This window comes from Myotis lucifugus, unplaced genomic scaffold, assembly GCF_000147115.1.
Source record: "Myotis lucifugus unplaced genomic scaffold, Myoluc2.0 scaffold_100, whole genome shotgun sequence".
Taxonomy (NCBI): domain Eukaryota; kingdom Metazoa; phylum Chordata; class Mammalia; order Chiroptera; family Vespertilionidae; genus Myotis; species Myotis lucifugus.
Genome location: NW_005871148.1, coordinates 1,921,451 through 1,946,783, shown reverse-complemented (window position 1 = coordinate 1,946,783; position 25,333 = coordinate 1,921,451). Strand labels below are relative to the sequence as shown.

The 25,333-nt window shown below is 48.3% G+C and overlaps 1 protein-coding gene across 1 annotated transcript; it reads right to left on the bottom strand.

The window, feature by feature from the left end:
• Nucleotides 1–1,394: 1,394 nt before the first annotated feature.
• LOC106697749 lies at nucleotides 1,395–23,129 on the bottom strand. Its single transcript, XM_014458863.2, has 5 exons — nucleotides 22,082–23,129; nucleotides 14,332–14,525; nucleotides 6,560–6,690; nucleotides 3,552–3,701; nucleotides 1,395–1,637 (listed from the first exon to the last, which is right to left on the bottom strand). The coding sequence occupies exons 1-5, from the start codon at nucleotides 22,135–22,137 to the stop codon at nucleotides 1,404–1,406; spliced, it is 765 nt and encodes a 254-aa protein (XP_014314349.1). The 5' UTR covers nucleotides 22,138–23,129; the 3' UTR covers nucleotides 1,395–1,403.
• Between the last annotated feature and the right edge of the window lie 2,204 nt (nucleotides 23,130–25,333).

The window sequence follows — 25,333 nt, the reverse complement described above, 5'->3', positions numbered from 1 at the left end:
AATCCCCAGTGTGGGGCATACAGGAGGCAACCTATCAATGATTCTCTCATCATTGGTGTTTCTATCTCTCTCTCCCTCTCCCTTCCTCTCTGAATTCAATAAAAAAATATTTGGAAACACCAGATCAGCCTGGGAAATGCTGCCAGGCTAGGTGCAGGATCCACTCGGCTTACCGAGGCCCCTGTCCTCACCTTCGTTACTCCTGGAGGAAGGACACCGGGGCCCAAGACTCCACACGAGCCTTCCCTTTCCTGGCATTTCCAGAAAAAATATTGGGAAATACCCCAAAGCTTACTGTCCACACAGCAGCCCTCAGCGATTACGGCAATTGCTCAATTATATGGTTCTTCGTGAAGGACAGATTACAGGGTTCCTTAGCTGAAGGCTCTGTGCCCTGACCAGATAAAACTAAATTAAAAAACAACAACAACAACAACATGCCAACACTGGGCATTTTCGGAGCGTATGGCAACAGTTAGTTCTGGTCGGCAAGGCACAATAAACCGGGGGGAGGGGGGGTTCTGTTTGGTTTTGCTTCTTAAGGATATGGAAGGTCTGAGACCCAGGTGTGCTTTTAGAAAGAACAGGCATCGTTTGCAAATACCTGATGTCAAACAAATGATAAAAGTGCAGGCTGTTGGCAAGTTCTCCATGAGCCCAGTTCCAGTAGTTTGTTGCTAGGTCTGTGTCTTGCAACTTGGAGTTCAGGTTTGCATAGAGATGGTGGTATATACGCCTCCAGCCCAGCCCGGAAGAATAATCCTAGTCTAGCAAACCACACGACCATCCACCCAGTGTCCCACTGTGGCAGATCTGAATTACTTTCCCACCAGCCATTGTCCTACTTTCCTTTCCTGGTGCTAGAACTTGCCTCCCTGTAAATACCCAATATTTACCTTCCCAGCTTCCTTTGGCGTTATGGCCTGGGCAAGCCTTACCATCCTGGCCAAGGAGCATTGCCAAGAAATCTGTTGAGTGGTTCTTGGAAGAGGTTCTCCTTCGGTGTGTGTGTGTGTGTGTGTGTGTGTGTGTGTACGCACACATGTGAGGATGTGGTGTTTGGCCATGAGGAACAAATCCTGAGGTTATCATCCAACACTCTGGGGATGGTAGACCAGAAAGACGGTAAAAGTGGGGTCCTTGACTTATTGAACTGTAACCATCCCCTCCCCCTATTTAGACTTTTGAGAAAAGTGTACTTACCGAAGACTCCATTCTAGGTGAATATTACAGCTCCTAATTGTTCTACCCTCCTCCAAATGTCCTCACAGAGGCATGCTGGCGGAACTCTTCAACTTATCCACGTCAGGTGTGCGAATGTTTTAGCATTCCCAAATCCCTGGGATTTAAGCGTTTTAATGCAAAGCCTTGCAGCAAAGGGCCGGAAAGGAGTTATGTAATTTTTATTTTTTCATGTTTTTAAATTTTGCCGCTTTAACTATTGGGGGGAATAAAGGTGTTCTAACATGGCCCGCTGGTTTCTCTTTCTCATGGGTGTTGTCATCCATTCCCCAGCCCAGCTCTGTGGAAGACAAAGGCAAGTCTCGGAGAGTCCTTTCGTCGGTGCACGAGATGCCCATTTTGCGCATGTGCAAACTCATGGGCAGGTGTTGGGGAAATACCAGCCTTCGCATCTCCTACGAGGCAGAGAATAACGGCAATGAAATAACGCGCGGAGGTCGGGAGCACCTGTTCCAGCACAGCAGGCTCATCCTGGCTCCGCCACTGGCTGGCAAGTTACTTAACACGCCTCATCTTTTGCGTCCTCATTGATAAAATGATGTTAATGGGGTAGAGGTCCCAAGAATCAAGACCTGGGAAGTCTTTAGCACTATACCTGGCACATAGTAAGAACTCAATACATGGGGACGATTGCTCCCAATACATGGCCGATCTGCTCTTCCCAGGTGGCACTGTGAGTCGAGAGGGTGTCCCTATGTGCAGGCTTTGCTCTTCATCATGACCTTGGGGGTTGGATTTAGCAGAAAGCAGCTCATATTTGGAAACCCCTTGTCTCCTTCTGGGTCTATCCACTTATGGAGCTGTTCTTATTAATGTGGCATCATACTTGTGTCTGCAGCATGGTTTTTGGCTCATGACTCGGTATCCCTAGTAGACTAGGAGCTCCTTGGGGGTAGGACTGAGATTTTCATTGCTGGGTCCTCCAAAGTTCTCAGCTCCAGGCTGTGTACATGCCTAAGGAATGTTGGTTAGTGAATGGATAGATGGGCAGCAACTGTGACATGAGGAATTGGGGCTAATTTCTAGAATGTTCAGAGAGCAGTCCTTCGAAACTTGGCTACGCATTAAAATCATGCCTGGATAGAGGGACCCACCGTCTGGTTTGTACAAATTCCAAGGACTCGAGACTTTCAGTTTTAAAACAAAAATTGGGGGGTTTCCTGGGACTCAGGACTTTTAGTGGCAAAAGATGGGAAATTCCGAGAAAAGTGTGAGAGTCAGTCCTGGGAAAACTGGGCGGGTTGGTCATCGTATCAAGAGGCTTTAAAACATGCTGATGCCTGAGATCTGCCCCCAAATTTTCTGATCTGATTGGCTTGGGGGTGAAGATTAACTGCCTGGGTTCATGTGCGCACTGGAGCTGTGAGTGGGTTACAGGCGGCCTGAACAATGGACCCCTTCAGACTTCGGGGTGCTGATGGCGTGAACAGGGTTGGGAAGCACTGACTGAGTCATGCTCCATAAAGGTGGTGAAGAGAGAATATGTTAAAAAAGAAAATTCCAAGGCATCACCTAAGACCCTCCAAACTGGGGCCCTACGTTGGGACCAAGCTTCCCCAGTGATTCATTTGCACACCCAGATTTTAGAATCCCAAGAATGTACAGCTATAATATATGTACAGCTAGAGTATATGCACAGCTAGAACATATGCACAGCTAGAACATATGTACAGCTAAAGTACATGTACAGCTAGAACATATGTACAGCTAGAGTACATGTATAACTAGAACATATGTACAGCTAGAACATATGTACAGCTAGAGTACATGTACAGCTAGAGCATATGCACAGCTAGAATAATACTTCCAAGGAAATGCCTTTGGGAATGGTCCCACTTGAATTGACTTGGGCCCAGAAGGTAACAGATGAGATAAAGGGATGGGAACGGAACCATCTTTCATCATCACAGAATCTTCTCCTTTCCCCAGACTTTTTCCTCCCCTTGAAATGGGTATTTCTGAACATCACAGCTGCCTTCAGACCCCCCTCCACCTCAGGCCACCGACCTTCAGGTGGCTAGAGTCAGCCTCTTGTGGCCAATGAGGTTATTGTTCTCGATTCCCTGCTCCCTCCTGCCCGGGGAGCTCACAGTAAACAGAAGCGGAATGAGGCTATTTCTCTGCAGAAGAGCGAGTGAGAAGCACAGATGCTTGGATGGGCAAGCCGCTGAGTTTGGGGGAGGTTGGTTGTGCAGCATTTGCGTGGCCGGAACGGACTCATCCATCCCACAAAAGGGGAAAGGGTTGACATTTGTCACCGGTCTCACCAAAGGACTTCGCAACCCTTCCCAGAAGAAAAGCGAGCTTACCATGGTGGCGAGGGCCCGGAAAGGGGTGAAGACCTGCCCGAGCTGATAGCATTTGTGCATGTTGATGTCCCCGTAGCGACTGCGACGCTCCTTCCAGCCGGCCAGTCTCTTCTCCGTCTTCATGTCCAGGAGGTCCCGGAAAGGGCCCTGCTGGGGGGGACGGGCCACGGGCACCTGCGGTGAGGAGCCCAGAGAGCGCGTCCCACCAGCTCCCACAAGTCAGGGTGTACTGCTTAAAAAGGCACGTCTTCACGCCTCTCCTGCACTAGGCGGACCGCCATTTGCCTTTCTTAATGGTCTACAGCAGCCGTGGGCAAACTACGGCCCGCGGGCCGGATCTGGCCCATTTGAAATGAATAAAACTAAAAAAAAAAAAGACCGTAGTACCCTTTTATGTAATGATGTTTACTTTGAATTTATATTAGTTCACACAAACACTCCATCCATGCTTTTGTTCCGGCCCTCCGGTCCAGTTTAAGAACCCATTGTGGCCCTCGAGTCAAACAGTTTGCCCACCCCTGGCCTACAGCCTTGGGAGGTAGAGAAAAGGGCCGTCGCTCCATGAGTTGCTGGGTCTGCACAGCAGATTGGGGGTCAGGGCACCGAGTTCTATTCTGACTGCGCCACTCACTGTAGGACCTCGACTCACCACCCACCTCTATGGTGGTTCAGTGACTGAGGTCGTTTTCAGCCTCGGAATGGCATGGTTCGTGGGGCACTGGCTGCCAAGAATAACATCAACCAATGGCCATCCTTGCCGAAGGCCGGAGGCAGGCTCCGACGTGTGATTGTGTGCTGCAGGGTCCCCTCTTGGGATTCTAATCTCACTTCTATCAGAAACTGAGGAGCAAAGGAGCCCCGTTTGCATTCCACTTGGAGAGACACTGACACAGGGTGCCCAGCGGACCGCCCAAGCCAGAGAGCTTCCTTGCCCAGCACCGTCCCTGCTCTCTACCGAAGGCACCACCTGCTGGGTGCCCACGGCTGCTCTGATGCTTGTTCTCAACTGGTTTCCCCGGTCCCCAGCCACCTCGCCCTCACCTGCCCTCTCTCCTCTGGCCTCGCCTCTCTGGACTAACAACCGAGTCCTGCAAACTGTCCATCAGTTTCTCGAGAAGAGCTGAGGCCTTCCTGCTCTGCGTGTGTGGCCAGAGGGTGAGTGAGGTCCAGCCTGATTCTTGGCCCCAGGGCCCACCCCAGACATGCTCGGCTCCCCCTTGGGTGCAGAGGAAGCGCAGCAAATACTGCCTCTCTCTACGTATTGATTCTTTTTTTTTTTTTTTCAATCCTCACCCAAGGAAATTTTTTCCATTGATCTTTAGGAAGCGAGTGGGAGGGAGGAGGGTGAGAGATAAACATCGATGTGTGAGACACATGGACTGGTTGCCTCCTGCAGGTGCCCTGACCGACCCCGGGGACGAACAAACAAACAAGATACATGCCCTTAACTAGGAATCGGACCCTCAAACCTTCGGTCCTCGGGCCAATGTTCTAACCACTGAACAGACCTTCCAGGGCTACGCATTGCTTCTTTTACGCCCCACAGAGGCAGGGTAATGTTTGGCAAGGTGGTGGTGGTAGATGCAGCCTGGCTTCTGATGGCCGGGTGCACCCGCCTTTCTCGCTGAGACACCTGGGGAGTAGGGGTGTGCTGAGGAGTGGGCGGCTGGACACACCGCAGGAACCTCATCCCAATTAGGGGGTTGGACCATTTCCTGCCTCCCACACAGCAGGAAACGAATGTGTTGGTTTATTTCTTCTAGCACTGCCCAGGCAGGCACTGCGATGGCAGCTCTGGAGGCAGCGGGGACAGAGGAGCTGACATCGGAGGCCCCTAGGGACATTACAGGTCAACATCCCACATCCCAAACGGAAACAGTGAGACCCAGCAGGTGAGAGGACTTCCCGCGGCCTCTGTCACCTTCTCTTGCCTCCAGTTTAAATTCACATGCGTGGCTTCAGGGGGTGACTGTTCCAAGGAAGGCGGCCCCAGAGTCCACCTTGAGGACGGACAGACAGGTGCCAGTGGACCTTAACGGGCCAGACCAGCCCCATCACTCTGGATCGGCTGGAGCCGACTGAGAGCAGAGCTGTATCCCGTGAAAGATGAGAGAGTCCTCCACCCCTGGACCCTTCTGTCTGCTCCTTCCCCGACCTGTCATGGTGCCTCTGTTTAGGAAGGCTGTCATCACCATCATGACCACCAGGACATTTTCCAGAGGAGCCAAAACCTGCATGCACCTCCTTTCCTGCCAGATCAGCCCCCCTCTGGTCCTCTCCTGCCTCCCCGACTCCCCTTTCAGAATTCTGGTGTTGGCTTCCAAGGAAGTGTCTGACCCCCGTCAGAGCTAGCTCCTCCTCTGGGCTTCCACACCATCTCCCCCGGGAGTCTGTGTCCCCCACCTGACTTACTGCGAGGTCTCTCTACCCCGTTATGTCCCAACTACACCCTGGGGTCCTCAAAAACGGAGCCTGCGTTTTACCACCTTGGATGGATGACATGTCACGTGCTAAGTGCTTAGCAGAGGTTTGTCACGTGAGGAGCGATTGATGGCCATTTCTGGATGGTACGACAGTGGGGAGAGAGGATTAGATTACCACCGAGCTTTCCAAAAACGCCTCTCACACAAAACAAAATGAGCCTGTGAACCGGAGGGTGAGGCAGGGGGTAAAGACTCGCCTCTCACTCAGTGGAAATGTAGCAGCAACTGGGGGAGAACAGGGGTACCTGGGGGGGAAGAGACCATTCGGGGCCTCAGAAAACTGTCCGATTTTGAGGACTTTTCTTCTTTCAGGGAACCCTGATGAGATTCACAACGCACTATGACCTGTGCTCGGGGCTTCATCTCTCTCTCTGCACCGGCCTCACGTGGAGGCAGGAGGTGATGGGGGTGGGATGGGGTCAACGGTCAAGAGAAACCATCGGCACCTCGTTTGCTCAGCTCATCCCTGTGTGGGGCACCTCTCAGCCTGCAGGGCCGAGGGAGGAGAGGGGCTGGGAGACTTACATCGTGTATTTGGAAGTTCTTTGCTGCGGGAGGAGACAGTTGCCAGCTTCGTCCCACAGCTTTGGAGCTCGGACTCGAGATGAACCGTGGATACACAGGTCCCAGGGGGGTCGGCAGCTTCAGGTCTGTTCCTGGAGACGAGGAGAGAAACGCCACATTGCAGACTCCCACGCCCAGTGCTCGAATCTTCCCCGCCTGGACTGGGGTTGACGTCTCTGGGGTTGACCCCAAAGTGTAACAAGCAAGAGGCTTGTGCAGAAGGGAGCAGCCCCTCAACCCAGGGCCAGGAAAGCTCTTCCTGGGACACAGATGGAGGCCACAGGACGTTCTGATCTGCTCTCTCTGGAAGCTGAGGACGTGGTGGGCAGGCGGGGCCTCTCTCTCCGCAGGGGAAGGATGGGCAAGTGGTCTTGCCAAGGCCACATGAGTGGAGTTGATTATGACTCTGAGGGGTTAACTGAAGAGAAGATAACTAAGGGTGTCACATGGCCATTTAACTAGGTTAACTGAAGAATGAAGCATGCGACCCTCTCATCTTTCTGCGTTTGTGCAGAATTATTCTTTCACTTTTGTGCAGAGGTCAGCAAACTCTCTGTCGAAGGCCAGATAGTAAATATTTTAGGCTTTGTGGGCCATGCGGACTCTGCTGCAACTATACAACATGGCAGCTGTGCAACACGGCTGTGGCTGTGGCGGCACAAAAGTAGCCATCGAGAGCATGTAAATGAGTAGGTGCGGCTATGTTTCAATAAAGCTTTATTTATGGGCACGAAAAAGTGTCATATAGTTTTGGTTTCCTTTTCAATCATTTAAAAATGGTAAGTCCGTTCCTACTTTGCAAGCCATCCAAGAACAGGTCGCAGGACGCGTTTGGCCCGTGGGAGAGAGAGGAAGAGAGGGCGGGAGGACTGAAGGAAATAAAGGAAGAAAGGAACCCAAAAGTGGAGTCTCTGCTGTCCCTTAGTCATTCATTTCCGCGCTGGCCAGCGTCCAGGGGTGCGATGCAGTTCCGCCTCAGCTCAGTGCCGTCTAACTTCCTGTCGCTGCCAGACAGTTGTCTCCCACATGTATGCAGTGAAGAGCTAGGCAACGGCAAGCCTGCATCTCTGTTTCCTTTGACGTCTTCCTCTCCCAGCCATGACCTTGGGTGGTGCTCATTTCCTTCCCCCACCTTTCAGGAGCTGATGTGAGAGCCAGGGTGGGAACCCGGGTGCTGTCTCGGGAAGCTCCCAAGGCCCGAAGTGAAGCACTGCTCTTCTCACGGAATTTAAAAAGAGTGCGTGAGCCTGGCTGAGCCGTCTCCCCAGGATGTCAGAGGGGGTATAAAAAAACAACTCAGAATGACTGTGTCCCCAGCTGCCGTGGCTCAGCGGCTGAGCGACAACCTACGAACAAGGAGGTCAGGTTTGATTCCCAGTCACATGCCAGGGTGGTGGGCTCCATCCCCAGTGAGAGGCATGAAGGAGGCAGCCGATCAATGATTCTCTCTCATCATTAACATTCCTATCTCTCTCTCCCTCCCCTTCCCTCTCTGAAATCCATAAAAATATATGTTAAAAAATGACTTTGTGGGGTCAGCCCAAACACTTACTCTTTGAGGTCGTCGTGGAACGCTGACATTGTAAAGCCTCCCTTGGTGGGAGGGGTGGCGGCGGCTAGCACAGCCTCGCACGATGTCCTGAACATGGCAGACTCTCGGTCAGTGTGTGTGACACAGAGGAGGGGGCGGGGGGTGCTGGGGAAGATTTTGTCTGAACAGGAGCTTTGGTTTCCTTCCAGCTGAACTGTCCCGGGTTGTGTCTCGGGGCTTTGGAGGAGCCTGAGATGTTCTGGGGGCAGAGTTCCCCTTCAGCCCGGAGGTGAACGAATCCAGTCTTCATGTCACCACAGAGGACCGCACGTGGCTCTCTGTCTCGCACAGCTGCCCTGGCTCAGTGCTCCCTTCCCCGAGGAACGCAGCTTCCGTGGGCTCTGCCAGAGCCTCCGGTCCATCGCGTCTGCTTGATGCTGCGCTGGCAACCGCTCCTCCAGGACCAGCCGGCAGGAGGAGGGCCCGCGTCCACCCAGCTCAGGAGGTGTGCCCCTTGGTACCCGAGAAGGATCTGGAGGTTACAGGGGTGGGGGAAGATGAGGCTGCCGCTTCCTGTTGCTCTTTTTCCTTGTGAAATAATGAGAGCATTTGGGCCATTTTTCAGTTCTTATCTTTGGTAGTAATTTTTCTTTGGGAGGGATGCTGGCGGGGGAAGCAGGAAGGGATGTTGGAAAGAGGCTGCGCTCTGGACGAGATTAAACCCTGAAGGGAAATACACAGGGTCAGAGAAGACTGAGGAAGTTTTGAAAATGAGCATTCGTAACCTAACAACGAGCTCCATGCTCCCCGTCCTTAGGCGCATCTTTGGCATTAGATGCCGAGGTCTGGGAGGCAGAGTTTGGGTCCTACAGATCTTTGAAGCCCTGCACCCGGCATGAAGCTTGGCACACAGTGGGTGCTTCATACATGTAGGTGACGGAGTACGCATTGCATGAGCAAGCAGAAAGCAAGCCGGCACCAGCAGCTTTCTGGGCAAGGTGGGCATTTTAAGCTTTTCTCAACGCTATCCCAGCTGGTAGGTGGGCTGTCTGCCAGAGGGGCCCTAGCGGTTTGGCTCAGCGGATAGAGCGTCGGCCTGTGGAGTGAAGGGTCCTGGGTTTGATTCTGGTCAAGGGCACATGCCCGAGTTGCAGGATTGATCCCCAGTGTGGGGCGTGCAAGAGGCAGCCAATCAATGATTCTCTCTCATCTTTGATGTTTCTCTCTCTCTCCCTCTCCCTCTCTGAAATCAATAAAATATATGTATATTTAATAGCAGAGTGGCTTGAAAAGGTGTGATGTGTGGTAAATTTCAATATCTTTGCTGGGAGCCAATGAAAAAATGCTTTATTGCCGCTCATGTCTCTTTGGCATGTCATGTTCTCAGCAGTTTCTCTTTAAGGCAGCGGTTCTCAACCTGTGGGTCGAGACCCATTTGGGGGTCGAACGACCCTTTCACAGGGGTCGCCTAAGACCATCGGAAAACACATCTATAATTACATATTGTTTTTGTGATTAATCACTATGCTTTCATTATGTTCAATTTGTAACAATGAAAATACATCCTGCATATCAGATATTTACATGAAGATTCATCACAGTAGCAAAATTACAGTGATGAAGTAGCAACGAAAATAATTTTATGGTTGGGGGTCACCACAACCTGAGGAACTGTATTAAAGGGTCGCGGCATTGGGAAGGTTGAGAACCACTGCTTTAAGGGGAATTTAGCTTCCAGACCATTCACGGTTCAGCCCCAGCAGCAGCTCTCATCCCCGGTGGACTGTTGGCGACTCCTGGGGCGAGGGGCTTAAAAACAATTCCAATGCAGGACACGCCCCAGGCCAAAGGCATGCGAGCTGTGGCAGAGGGGAGCTGCCCAGACCCTGCGGGTGACTGAAATGTGTGCAGCCGTGGCCAAGAACCACCGGGTGAGAGTTCCAGTCCATCTGCGTAATCCGCGGCCAAAGCCGGCGGCCCTTGAGGGTGGAAATGATAATCCCGTGGGTGACAGTATCTGATTGAAGTCAGCACTTTTTCTTTTGACCGTGGCTTTCACAGGCCGAGAAAACTCTGAGCCTTTGCATCCAACAGTCATTTAGTTGGAGTAAAGCTTTGTGGCTGTTTGCCAGCTTTCGCATGGGGTGGGGGCGAGGGAACATGAGTGTCAGGGAAATGCCACGATTTCCTTCAGAGCAATGTTGGCGTTATTATATTCCGAATCCCCAGCTCCTACGATGGGGCCTGCCATGGAGCAGATGCTCAAAAATGCTAAAATAATTATAGCAGCTGCTGCCGGCTGGTCACGTACTGTTACAGTCACTATCTCATTAGTCTTCAGAGCAACCGTATGAGACGGGTCCCCTCAGTATCTCCAGGACAGGGTGTGGTAGGCAACATTCTAAGGTGGCCCCAGGGTTCTTCCCCAATTATGCGTTTTCTGTATTATCTTCTCTGCTTGAGTGTGGGTAGGACCTATGAATATGGATATGACTCCTGATTATGTTACATTTATGGCAAAGATGAAGGAATTCTGCAGGTGTAATTAAGGTCTCTAATCAGTTGACTTTAGATTAATAAAAAGGGAACTTATCTTGGGTGGGCCTGACCTCATTAGGTGAGCCCTTTCAAAGAGGGTTGAGAAGTTATACTCAAGTCTTGCTGGGCTTGCTTTTTTTTTTAATCCTCACCTGATAATATGTTTTTGTTAATTTTAGAGAGAAGAAGGGAGAGAGAAAGAGAGACAGAAACATCAATGTGAGAGAGAAACATCAATCGGTTGTCCTTCTCTCCCCCACGCCCCCATGTACCTTACTGGGGATTGAACCCACAACCTAGGTATGTGCCCTGATTGGGAATCAAAACCACAACCTTTCAGTGTACGGGATGATGCTCCAACCCACTGGGCCACCAAGCGGAGAAAGCCACTGTCAGTTCTACTGCAGCAAGTAAATGGATCCTGTCAATGACCCTGAGCCTCGGGTAAGACCCTGAGCAGAGGACCCAGCTAAGTTGTGCCCAGACCCCTCACCTACAGAAAGTGAGATAAAAGCAAGTGTTGTTTTAAGCTGCTAAGTTTGTGATCACTGGACACATGGGAATAGCTCACTAACACACCCGAGAGGGAGTCCTGGTACAGAGAAACTGAAGGACTTGGCCAGGGATCCACAGTAGGGGGTGGGGGTCAGGTGTGGACCACCAATAGGCGGTCCATCGCGGGTGATATTTACACGTGATTGAACTACCGTTTGCAGGAATGTTGCACAGGGCTGCCAGCATACATTCCCAGGCTGCTTCCTTCTCTCAATGACTTCACCATTGGTGAACTCAAGCATTATTTAGCACCTACTATGTGTCAGACTGCAGTGGCCAGACTACAGCCTTTAAGATCTCTCCTAATGTGTGATTCTTCGATGCTCTGAGTCAGATGAGCTCCATCTTGCAAAAGGAAAACAAAACAAAAAAAACAAGGCACTAAGACCTGGGATGAGATGCACAGAGCCACACAGCATTCTTCCTGAGCCTTTGCTCTATCGACTCTCCTTCCTTTTTCAGTCATTTGTTCTTTTCAGAAGAAACAAAAACACGAAGTCATGCAGGGCTCACCCATCCAGTCGCGGTGAGCATGGGTAGGCAGGATGCTAGGTTACTCAATATTGGTCTCAGTGATGTGTTTTCCTGCCTCCGACAAATTGGAGCAAATGCTCCCTTTGATCTGCAATCTCCCAAGTCTCCCCAGATACCCTGGAGCAGAAGCGGGTGATAGGCAAGGGCTGTGGTTCACATTTCGTGCAACACGTGGCTTTCTGGTTGGGGAGTGGCAGCAGGTTCTTCAAATACAGTCACCCCGCTATTCCCTGCACAGAGATTCCAAAAATTGCTGTGGAAGCCCATTTCTTTTTGAATATTTCTGAATAAATCTCTCTCTCTCTCTCTCTCTCTCTCACACACACACACACACACACACACACACACACACACTGACACGCACACACACACACACACACCACTCCACTGCCAATCTTTACATCTTATGTGCATGGATCTTTCCTGCCAGGATCTCTTGTCCAGCACAAGCTCTGTGGGTTCAGGGGTCTCCTTGGGCACTGAGGGCCAACCGCCTAGGGCAGCTGGGCATTCCACAAGCAAGCGGCCCACCCACTCAGGCCGCCTTTGACGTCGTAACGTGCCAGGCCTACAAGATGTAGCGAGAGCGACTTGGCAGCTGTGTAGGACCGTCTGACGCTGGTCAAAGCATCTGTTGGAAAACTTGCTTTGTCATTTCCTGAGCCTTTTGGGGTCAGAAGTGGGTAGGAACCCCCCAACTGGAAGAAAATGCTAATCATTTTCAAGTGGGAGGAAAATAAGAACCAGATGAGCTCACATGGATTCGGAGCTGCAGGCTCCCACAGCCCTGCCCTCGGGGAGCAGCACGGACACCCCGAGGTATTTATGTGGCCCAGACTGGACCATAAGTGGGGGGGGGCGGTGCTCCAGTTCACCGTCCCCCAGCATGGCTGAGGCTGGAGACCAGTTGGGGAATGGAATGGGCCCCTGAATGCGTTCCCTGCGTGAGTCTCTTTGACCTTCTTCATCAATGTCATCCACCGAGGTATTTTCAGCACCTGGAACAGTGCCTGACACAGAGTGGATGCTCAACAGTCACTGAATGACCAGACGACTCCATTTCTGTGTCCTCGCACTTTCTGCCGTTCTTGTCACTTAGCTGCCTTTGTGTAAATGGTTGCTTCAGGAAACTAAGGTAACTTAGCCAGGGGGGCTTTGACCTCTAAACAGAAGTGGAGAGGACTATGCATTGGGAAGGCTGGGAGAGTGAGGGGGGATCCATATAACTGTGTGGGGGTGTCTGCAAAAGCTGTCCGTCATGGGCAGAGCCTCAGGAAGTGTCTGAGCTGGGAGGCAGTTTCTCCCAAGTTGACGCTCATTTTGAACTCCATGTGCAACGAAGACTTTGCACTGGCTTCACTAAGATAAAAGGGTTTCTCCCCCTCCCCTCCGCCCCTCCCCTCTCTCTCCTACTTTTGCTGCATCTTTTCTTACCCTGCAATTCTCCTTAATTACTGGTTTCCGTCCTGGGGAGTAAGACCAGGCTTTGCAAAAGACCCATTTTCCAACCTCGGTCTTACCTGGTTTATGTCGTCACAGCTTTCCTTGGTCTGAATGTGACTAAAACCAAGACGACTATGAGGGAATTGAAACTGATTTTCAAAAAAATGAGTGGCATCTATGTAACTAGACACCCTTTCTGATTCTGTGAATGGGACTCTAAAGGTAATTAGGAGAATTGATGTATCCCCTTTGGCAACTGCAATTTGTCACTGCGTGTAACACTTGGAGTGATAGGTCTATGCTAATGACCAGAAAGAGCTGCATCTGCCGGTTAACAAATGAGGCTTAAAGATACCTTTTCACCTAAGAAACACTTTCTGGCTTTTCCCTCCTCGATCAGCAAGGCACACTTCGCAGAAACGTAGATGTATTTGCCAAAGGTTTGATTTCTTTGAGGCACAGATGGAAAGGCAAGGATGCGCTGCCTCTGCACCTTCCCCAGCTCTCTGGGCACAAACAATACAGGCTACTCCCTACGTCTAGCTCAAGGTTGGTAAATGAGAGCTTTGGGAGCCGAGATTTGTTCCTCCTACTTGAGATACCTCATTGGCTGGTGGCTGGTCCCTGCCTTCAAGGGATGTGCCCGGGGCTCAGGTGTGTGCTTTGCTGAGCTTAGAGACTGAGCCCAACGTCTGACTCTACACAAATAAAGGCAATGAATGGGGTAAGGCTTTGTGGGCCCTTGGCCAGAAGCAAGCCATCCCCTTGGAGACGGAGCTCGCTGTTCCTTCCAAGAGTCAGATTCATGGAAAAGACGAGGCTGACCCTCAGGGACCCGGGCCCTAGTGTGCGGCTATTCAGCTCATTGACATGCACAGCCTTTGGCTTCATTGGGAGCGGTTCTCTTTGGCCCAAAACCAGATAATACTTAAATCTGGAAATGAGAGCTTTTGAGCCAGGAGTTGCCATGAACAGCAGTAGCTCTGCAGAGCTGCGGTTTACAACTTTGTTTCCTCTCACATCTGCTCTGCCCCCGGCCCAGGAGGCTCCTACTCCAGGACCCCGTTTCATAAAACCGGAGGATGCCAGCAGGTGCACCAGGACTGGGTCCCTAGCCCTGGGCTGGCCCTACCTTTGGCATCTTTTCGTGCTTCTGTTTTGCTGGGAGGGCCTTCCTCAGTAGACTGGTCACCTCCTGTGTCCTCTGTTCTGTCCTCAGGGATGTGGACACCCTCGCCCTTCTCCAGCAGCTGACCATGAGGCTGGGCCAGGCCTTCAGGCGGCTCTTCATGCTTCTTGTTCTCCTTCTTCCTCTCATGGGGAACTCTAGACATAAAACAATAAAATAAAAAAACCACACCATCAGGTGTGATGTGTTGAGTGATGCAACAGCCCCATGGGAGTGGCCCCACAAGTGGTCAGAAGAGGAAGGAGCTGAAGTGGGACCCCCAACTTAATGAACATGTATTTAATCTGGAAGGAAAAGAAATGGATGCTTTCAGCTTATTTTTGCTTATTTGCATACTAGAGGCTGGTGCACAGATTTGTGCACTGATGGGGTCCCTCGGCCTGGCCTGCACCCTCTTGCAATCCAGGACCACTCGGGGGATGTCAGAGAGCCTGTTTTGGCCCGATCCCTGCAGGCCAGGCCAAGGGACCCCACTAGTGCACGAATCTGTGCACCGAGCCTCTGGTATGCAAATAAGATCTTTGGTTAATCTCTTCCCGCCCACTTCCCTCTGAGATTCATCAGTCTGTTCCATGTTTCCATGCCTGTGCATTGAGCGTCTGCCCCCTGGTGATCATTGCATGTCATACCTACCAGACGGTCAGACAGTCAGATGGTCAGGCGGTCAGACAGTAGCTTAAGCATTTCTATATATAGATAGTCATAATGACAAAGGGTGGGAATGTCTCCCAAGCAGCAGGACACATGAAGAACAGGTGTTCTACGTATAATGCTTCCAGTGATAACACCAAAGAATTAAACACGTGTGTGCATGCATGCACACACAAACAGACATACACATATATATTAGAAAGAAGACAGTTCTTATAGGGATGAAACACTGCAGGTCAGGAAATATCTAAGAACTAGTATATCGTCTTTATGGGATAGGATTAATGTACTGCAGGTCAAATTGTGTTTTCTGTTCCTTTTTTCCCATTTCCCATCATATCAATTATGTGTTTACTGTACACTTGGGGGAAGTATTAAACAGTTCTCTGCTCTCAAAAATCCAAGTCACCCCACTTGGTGAGACCCAGAAGGTCCTTCCTGATCTGACCCTGCTCACTCCTCCATTCTCTCTTCCACGCCTCCCCTAGTGCTGTTTCACCAGCAGAACCACCCCAGTGCTCGGGACATGCTGTGGGCTCTCAGGCTTCTGTGACTTGGCTTGTGTTTGTCCTTCCACCTGGAATGTACCACTTTCCTCTGCACCCCTCTGCTCCTGGTGAACTCCTATGAGATACTTTACCCCTCAACTCTCACTCTTAGATGTAGACTTGCCCTCCCACCAGCCTCTATCACCTTTAACATATAGTATCTCTATCTAGTAATGAACAATTGTGCAATAAACAGTCCATCTTCATGCCTATATCCACTATTAGATTTTATGTTCCATGAGGTCATAGACACGATCTTGTTCACCAGTGTATCCCTAGTATGCAGGACTGTGTCTGGTTTAATTCATATTGGATGGATGGATGGATGGATGGATAGATGGATGGATGACAAAGTATTAGGTGAAGGTAGAGGGAAACAAAAGACAGTAGATTCCAAATATTAACCATGTGGAAGAGAGAGTTGGAATTGGGGGACATGTTTAATCAGCCCAGATCTACAGTGATGAGCAGACACTCAAGGGGGTGATTCTGTACCCATGAAGGTTGCATCTGGGGTTCATTAAAAATATTCTGCTACAGTAAGGGCTCAGAGAGCAGGATATGATTTTGTTTTGGCATCATTCAGTCAGCCCATCTGCAGAAACACCAAGTTGTAACATCTAGTGAGGGTTTATTTTTCCCCCCTGAAAGCCAAAGAAACTTAATCTGAAAACCAGCACAAAACCAGCACCCTAAAGGTGAGAATTAGAAAAGAACAATTAAGTATTTAGAAATAACAGTGTCCCTACTTGCTCTTCTCAAAAGATCCATCTTAAGCACTCTGTGTGCTGGGTAGTTTTTTAGAAAAACAAAACTCTTCCGCTGACTGGATTAGGGTTAGAGTTGCTTGTGTATAAAGTTGTAGCTAAGAATAATCATGTACCAGACCCAGACAGATATGCAAATGAGTGTGGGCCCAAGGACTCATGTGCTCAGGTAAGCTTTGTCTTGTCAAGATGAATAGGGTCTTCAAGTGACTACTGGGGAGCTGGGGTGACCACCACCGGAGCCCATTCTGGCCCATAAAAATTATACTCAGAAGACGTCAAAGAGACAAGAATGCTTTCAAAGGGCCCCAAGTCAAGCAACCAGTGGGGAACTGACCAGATTGCCACCTGTTTCAAATTAAATGTGTTTATTATCTTTGCATGTCGCTCCCCAGCTCAGCATAATGAGTTAGAAAATATCTTCTGTGATTTTAACAGAAAGCATGTTTTTGTAAGTTTAACTAGCTGTTTGCTTTCACAATCAGGCAGTGACATTTCCCTCGCTTGGACTCTGCTGTGTGCTTTATTGGGGCTGTAGGATGGTGTCTGTGGGCTCTGCTCATTCAACACTCGTTTTCTGTTCTGTGATGCCTCAGGCTCTCTGCTGGGTGCTAGAGTGGGAACAACATAGTTCGTTAGTAAATATATAAGTGAAGCAATTGTAGTTTATGAAGGGAAATAAACAAGGGAGACAGAGTGAGTATCTATCAAGGATGGGGTAGTTAGGAACGTTCTTGGCCAAAAGAATTAGGAGCTAAGAACTGAAGGATAAGAAGAAACCATTCAGATAGAATCTGGAAGATGAGTATTCCAGGCAGAGGAAACAGCAATTGTAAAGGCTTTGAGACACTCAAGGGCTTGTAATAAATAAGGAGAAAACAAGCCAGAGTGGTGAGAGGGGAGAGGAGAGAGAGAGCCATGGGAGGAAGGAGGCTGGAGAGAGACCAGAGTCAGGTCAGGCACAGCCTCACAAGAAATGTTCAGGATTTCAGATTTTTATTCTCAAGCAATGGGAAGCCAGGGGGAAATGCCATGATTGGATTTGCATTTTATGAGGATTAGGCTGGTTAATCTATGAAAAACAGACTGGAGAGTGAGGAGGGAGGGAGCAGGGAGGCAGGGGAGGGGGGGGGCGGATGACATCGGGGGGGCGGGGGGGAGTGGTTGCTTTCATCCAGGGTGAGAGGTGATGGTCGCCTGCCCTGGGATAGCTCCCTGGGAGAAGGGAGAAAAGAGGGTGGGGATGGGGGCGGGGGGGGGGGGGGGGTTGGAGGTAGCCTGGACAAGACTTGCTGATGTGTTGGCTAGAGGGGACAAGGAAAAGGAAGACTCAAGAGACCTGCTGGTGTTCTGACCTGAACAAGAGGGTGGAGGATGGTGCTGCAGAGTGATGGGGGCGTTGGGAGAGGAACAGCTGTTGTGTGGGAAGGTGGGGGATGAGAGTCCATTTTGAACTTGTTAATTGGGGACACCCGCTGCTTCCATGTAGAAACAAAGACGTCCCTTGGCAATAAGCCTCTTGAAAAGGCTCACTTTTATTTATTTATTATTTTTAATTTAAATTCTTTATTGTTTAAAGTATTACATGAGTCTCCTTTTCCCCCCATTGACCTCTCCCCGGCTGCTCCCACCCCCCAACACATGCCCTCACCCCCCTACTGTCTGTGTCCATTGGTTATGCTCATATGCATCCATACAAGTCCTTTGGTTGATCTCTGACCACCATCCCCCTCTCCTGCCTTCCCTCATCGGTTGGACAGTCTGTTCGATGCTTCTATGTCTCTGGTTCTATTTTTGTTCATCAGTTTATGTTGTTCAGAAAAGACTCACTTTGAATTTATTGTTTTAAGTTTAGAAGTCATGATAGAAACACTTGGAAGAACATGAGATGGAGCTAGACACAAGCTGAGAATTAGAGATGATTTAAGGGCTGGCAATAAATCTAGTGACTGACAGAGCCTATGGGAATACGTAAGCATGGGTTCTTTCCTTTGCAGCATCCTGTCCGACCGGACTTTATTCCTGCATCGGAATAAAATTGCTCGATGAGATATGGGTGCAGGGAGTCTGAGAATTGCGTGTGCTGAGAGGGATGTCGGAAACTTTTGGAAAGGAGGACGAGAATTATGATGCAAAGATAGGAGGAAGTACATGGGCCTCACAAGACGTGCCTAGGGGATGCTACCATCTGCTGATTTAATGTTGTCCTGTGAGTTTCAGCAAGTGGAACCCATTTTTTAAAAAGCCGCTCTAAAAGTGACATTTCTCTGTAAATCAGATATGAAAAAAAAGAAATGAAAGGAGACACCTCTTAGCATTTCCTCAGCCGAGTGTCTGCCTCCCATTCATTCTCAGCCGTTTATGTTGACTTTTCTACCAGCCTGCCTCTTCCGAGCACACGCCAGCCCTCTCTTTACTTTGCTTATCTCAGTGATGGCAAACCTTTTGAGCTCAGCATGTCAGCATTTTGAAAGACCATAACTTAACTCTGGTGCCATGTAACATATAGAAATTTTTTGATATTTGTAACCATAGTAAAACAAAGATGTATATTTTTGATATTTATTTTATATATTTAAATGCCATTTAACAAAGAAAAATCAACCAAAAAATGAGTTCGCGTGTCACCTCTGACACGCGTGTCATAGGTTCGCCATCACTGGCTTATCTCCTCCTGTTTGGTGTCTGCAGGTGCCCGGGGTGCTTGTAGGAAGCATAATATCTGGGAGGTGCGTGAATTTGCCTGCAACGCAAAATGCGTTATCTCGAGGTTGTCACCAGTAACTGACGTGGAAGGACAGAGTGTCCGGTGGGTTTCTGGTTTGCACGCATAGAGCCTCAGGGTTGTACAGGGGGAAGTTGTCTACTTTTGATAGAAAGAGCTGAAGTGTTGCGGTCAGAGATGCCTGAGCCGACTCCTTAGCGCTGCTGTTTTCTATTTTGTGGCTTCAGGCTCGGGACTTGCCGTCCCTGAACCAGGTAACTGCATCTGAGAGTGTGGATAATGGTCTACATGTAAATTGCAGGCTGTTGTGGAGAAGAAGCGATACCACCCAGGTGAAGGTCTTCGCTTGCTGCCTCATTCACGCTGGTATCCACGCACAGTCCATCATGTCACTCTTCCTAAACTTACAAACATTATGGTTGTCTGTGTGACAGGAAACACATTCTGGGTCGTAACCCTGTAAAGGCTGGGGACAAACTTCACAGCCAAGGGTAGAAGGTGCTGGGGTGCTGGGGTGCTGGGGCGCTGGGATGGGGTTTCTAGCAAAGGTTACAAACTGGAAGCTCCTGGTGTGCTAACTTCAACTCACGCATTGTTTACAGTGAATGAAAATGTTAAATCTGGAGACCTTCCCTCTGCGGTGTGGATTGCAAGACTGTGTCAGGTGGCACAGGGCTCCCACCATTCCGGGCGGCCCCCAGCAGTGGTGACTCAGATGCAGGTCCCAGTCTCAAGGTGGCATGTCGACTCCACAGCGAGGTGCAAATCAGGCTTTGTGAAGAGAGAGGGGGCTTTCTACATTTCTAGAGGTTTCCTTGAACATATAGAGAGCCAGGCTAGATCAAGCAGGATCCAAACCCTGGTGCTGAGCAGGCAGAGGAAATGACTTGGAGAGATGTCTACCAGACCGGAAGAGGAAGTCGAAAGCGTTGCCACGGGAGATGGGAGGGCACCTCTGCCAGGGTAGAACCAGCGTTGAGCATCTCAGCTTGGTCACTGAGAAGTGACCGCCACCCCACCAGGCTTAAGCAAAACTGGGACAGGGGGTTGATGAGGCATCAGAAACCCTCCCAGGAAGCCCAGAAGGCTGGGGGAGAGTCAGCGCATCTTGGCTCATTCTCTGCTTCCACTGTGTGTCCCAAGGTTTGGAGGTGGCGGAACAGCCAGAGTCAAGGGTTTCTCATGGCCGAGAGTCCCCTGTCTGCTCTGGTTAGAGGCCCCCAAAGTGTTGAAGGCAGCAGTGTCCGGCATAGGCCTGTGGCCAGGGCAACGAAGCCAAGGACCTCAAAGCACGGGGACCCAATGATGTGAGGGGTCACAGGAACTTGAGGATTTGCCAGGAGATGCCAGCAGGATGCTCAAGGAGGACCGTGAGATTAGCCACACCTAAGTAAACAACAGCCCGGGACCTTTAAGCACAAGACAAGCTTGTAGCGAAGGACCCCTGCCACAAGGGTATTTCAACTTCCTCCACACCCAGATACCATGTTGGGAAGGAGGAGGGGACCAGTGACCCCTTGAGAGAGGGTGGAAACAGCCTTTGAGTTGACTGGGTCTTGACCCGAATGAGGCTGAGTTCATCTCAAAGTGAAATGTCTCCAACAAGAGCAGAGTAAGTTACCCTGAATGGGTGATTTTTCTTTTTCTCTGACAGGAGAGGGCCAGGGGGCTCCAGAACAAGAGAACACTGAGAAGGGAGTTTTGCTTTTCGCAACCTCTCTGAGTGGTCTGTGTAAAGGTTGGTGCCTCTCCTTGACTTCCTCCCGAGGTCGACTCTTTACGCTGGACTTTTCCCTTTGAACCACAGGGTCAGATTGGGGTGGTGGATGAATCTCGTCTAATACAATGATTACTTTTACCCATTACATTATTTCTAATATAATGACATGGAAGGAAATTCATACGGAAAGAAAAAAATCTATATGCCCTCTCCCCGACGGCAAGGACGTGCGCCTATTTTTTTTTTCTGGTTTCCTTATCCACGTTATTAAAATACTGGCTGACAGATTGGCCCACGCCTCTGACTCAGAAAGATTGCCCTACTACATTCAGAGTGTGTCCCGGGTCACAGAGAGGAAAAGAGAGATGAGCTGATTACCTGACATTGTCATATCGCTTCAAGGTTTTGCTTACTTGGGAGGCATTCCAATGCGTGAAATGGGACATTCTTGGATGCTATTCCGATTCAACAGTGTTCACAGGATTTCACTTGGTTTCCTACTTCTTAGCCTTTACCCTTATACAAAACCCCAGGACTCATGGGCCTGCCTCTCCATCCTTTCTCTGGTATCCTAGACCCCGATTCTGGGGCTCTAGACTTCTTTGGAACATTGACATTGTGATATTCTTGGAAGAATGTTGCAGATGGAATCCCTAGGTCTTTCTAACTGAAGTCCTAAAGAAGGGATTTTAGTTTTGCTCACCTCTGCATAGTCCTCCCCGCTGCCCCCTGGGTTCTAATGCCCGTGGCATTGTAAGAAAGTGTTTTACCTGGACTGGGGAGTGAGCAGTGAAGGAAAACACATTCCCCTGCTCAGATGTGTATTGCTCTTGATTGGGAAGCAGATGCTGTTCTCAGCAGGTGCTTGATCCATTTACCTGGAACTCTAAAGAGACAGGGTCATACCCACCCACATCCATGAGTAGCGAGGTGCCCTGGTGCAACAAGACCACCTGCCAGGGCTAACTTAGATGTGATACAGTGGGGCCTTGACTTACGAGTGTCCCGACTAACGAGTTTTTCGAGATACGAGCCGTCTCTCGGCCGATTTTTTGCTTTGAGTTGCGAGCTAAGATTCGGGTTACGAGCCAGCTTCAGATACCCCACCGCTAGCTGGTGCAGCGAACGTCACAGTGAACGCCACAACATCAGCCCAGCATCACGTGTCTCACTCGTTCACTTTAAGATTTGACATACGAGTAATTTGAGTTACGAGCTCCGTCACGGAACGAATTAAACTCGTAAGTCAAGGCCCCACTGCATTATGGATTGCGAAACCTACCGTGGGAAATGAAAGCAGCTGGTGTTGTGAGGGGCCATTCTGTCGTCTCCCCACATATCCCCAGGGCGCTTCCCTCAGTAGCCCACAGTGTGCAGGTGTTTTCAGAAGAGCCTTGGATGGTGCGGGCCTCAGGGCCACATGAGAAGCACTCCACACGGTGGTGATGTGCCTGTGGGCTTTTCAACGGTGAAGAAAGAGGGGGCACTTCTGAGATGAGCCCTGGGGAAGAAAATGGAGAGGATACTGAATAAAATCCAGACACAAAATTTATGGGCAAATAGGTAAAATAAGGCTTTATAGTTTTTTTTCCCCACTGAAAACTCAGTTTTTTTTGTTTTGTTCCTGAAGTCTGCAATATTAGTTTGCCTGGCATTACCAGATGTTAAATTACACTGACTGAATAATATGGGGAAATCAGATCATGATAAACCAGGTTGGCATCATTTCTAATTTCTATCATGACTTATGAATGATTTAGAACCACTTTTAGTTTCCAAATATACAAAAGTATTTTGGGCTATTTTGGGAGGAGGGTATTGAGTTCTCATTTTATTGTATTGAGGGTCAAAGAATATAGTCCATATGTTTTGTCACTTCTTTGATAGTTACTGAGATATCCTTTATGGCCTAGTATGTGTTCAAGTTTTGAAATGTTTCTTGAAAAGAATGCAGATTATTTAAGAGTTGAGATAAAATTCTAAATATGTGGATTTTATAAAGCGTCTTAATCATGTTGCTCAATATTGCTCATTATTAATTATTTGGTCACTTGATCAACCAGTTTGTAACAGATGCATGTTAAAATAACACTTTACGAAATTTAATTTTTCATAATTCTATTGACTTTCACTTTATATGAAATTACTGCTTTTGGAGGTCAGTCAAATATTGACAATTTTATATGGCTCAACCTAATATTTTAAGGCTATATTGCTGATATTTGTTGTCTTTAGTTGCTTCTGCTTTTCTGATATAGTATGTGATAGCCTTCCTTGTTCCTAAATAATAATTTTTTCTTTTAAAGTCTATTCTATTTGATACTTACATGATTAGAACATCTTTATTTTGATCAGTATTTTTCTAGTATAAACTATGTATCTTTATTCTAAGATCTACTTGTCTGGCATATTACTTTTTCTAATTATTATACCTTTTCTTTGCCCTCCCACCCTTATTCCTGATTTTTTCAGTGAACTATATCTTCTTTCATCTACTTACTCCCTCCATCTACACTTTTGGGAGTTATATATTCTATTTCTATAATCGTCCTACCAAGAGTCTCAACTCTGATGACTTTATTTTTCTCCTAGGTAAACTCACCTGAGCTCCAGGTGTGTTCTAGAATGTGTGTGAGAGACTTCTACTTAAAAATATCTATTTGAGCCCTGACCGGTTTGGCTCAGTGGATAGAGCGTCGGCCTGCGGACTGAAGGGTCCCAGGTTCGATTCCGGTCAAGGGCATGTACCTTGGTTGCGGGCACATCCCCAGTGGGGGGTGTGCAGGAGGCAGCTGATCGATGTTTCTCTCTCATCGATGTTTCTGACTCTCTGTCCCTCTCCCTTCCTCTCTGTAGAGAATCAATAAAATATATATTTAAAAAATAAAAATATCTATTTGCATAAGATGATCAATATGTCCATTAAACATTATTACTCCCTATTCACTAAACAAGTTTCCAAATGATGACTACTTGAAAACAACTATGAGCTCACATATGTATGGAAAAGAATTGTAACAGATTTCTTGAAAAAGTAGTAATTCATAGACTTCATTAATGCTCAGATGATGTCATTCATTCAACAATATATTGAGTGCCAACCTGCCCTGGACCCTGTGCCATCCATTCCAAAGTAGGGAACTTTCCTCATGGAATGGAGCAAGTAGAAAGAGCTGTTTTTCTTGAATTTCTTTTTTTAAAGTCACTTGATGATTTTACTGATTTAGGAGGGTAGTTTAAGTGCAAACATGAGGACAGAAACAGAGGAGATGACGTTTCCAGTCACCCAAGACAAAATGTTCCTTCACTGTTAAAGTCTAAGAGACTTGAACTAGAAATGAATCATCTATGATGATCTTAATAAACTCTATTGATAAACACGGAAGGAAAATGCAAAGCCATGAGTGTGTTTATTTGACTTAGAAAAGGCCTCCTGGGGGGCGGGGGGCAAATTTTGTGGTGCGTTCTTTTATGTAGTGATCAGAGACAAAAATGATTCTTTTTGTGAAAGCATATAAATCTCTAAGCGGCTTTCAAGAGGAAACAAAATTCAAATGAAATCATGGAGATTTGGCTCAGATTTTCCAAAGAGGTAAAGAATGTCATCGATAAAACTACTGGGACATCCTCAGTGCAATGGGACGACTGGGCCCCAAAGCAGTAAAAAATTGGGGGAAGAATGAAAGCGTACACGGACTGTGGTCAATATCTTAATGCTGAAAAGGTTTGGGGAGATTTTCTTCAGATTGAGCTCATCTCGAAGGGAGGAAAGGAAGGGACTGTGGTCAATATCTGTGGTATTGTCATGGTATGGGTGATACACACACACATGCACACACTCTTACACATACATATATGTTGATTATATGCATATATATTAGGTTACACACATTATATGTTTATAATTAATATTTAATATAATAATTAAAAATATAATCATTGCAATAAACCTGTGATGTATTACTTGTCCATTTTAATGAGGAATGGAAGACTCAGAGAGTTGTCTGTGTAAGATCGTACGTGAGAAGAGTGGCTGACGCCTATCAAATTCCAGAGGCCGCTACTTTTCTGCTCTATATTAATGTCCAGAGGATACGTCAATTGAAAACGTTAAAAATCAACTTGTTTTTCAATATCCTCCTCCGCTTACTAGGAATGTGACGTGGCTAAATTCCTTAAGCTCTCTGGGCCTCATCGGACCCTTTTGTAAAATGGGGGTCGCAGCAATCTGACCGCTTGTCTAAAAAGTCCCCTGAAAAATTCAATGGATAACGAAGTCAATGTACCGATTTAACTGTACCAAGGAACATCCAAATGTCATTGTAAAAGCACTGGACAAAAATAAGAACCCGCCGTCTTGTTTTTATGATTGTGCAAGGAAACCAAAGGAAATTACCTAAATTTAGCCAGTGACTTAAGCAAGATCAAAAAGAACAACACAAATATTTTTTATTGCAACTTAAGGAAAATACAAATTAAAAACCTCTTTGTTTACAACAGTGGGATGTTGATACTTGTTTAAGCTGAATGCTGG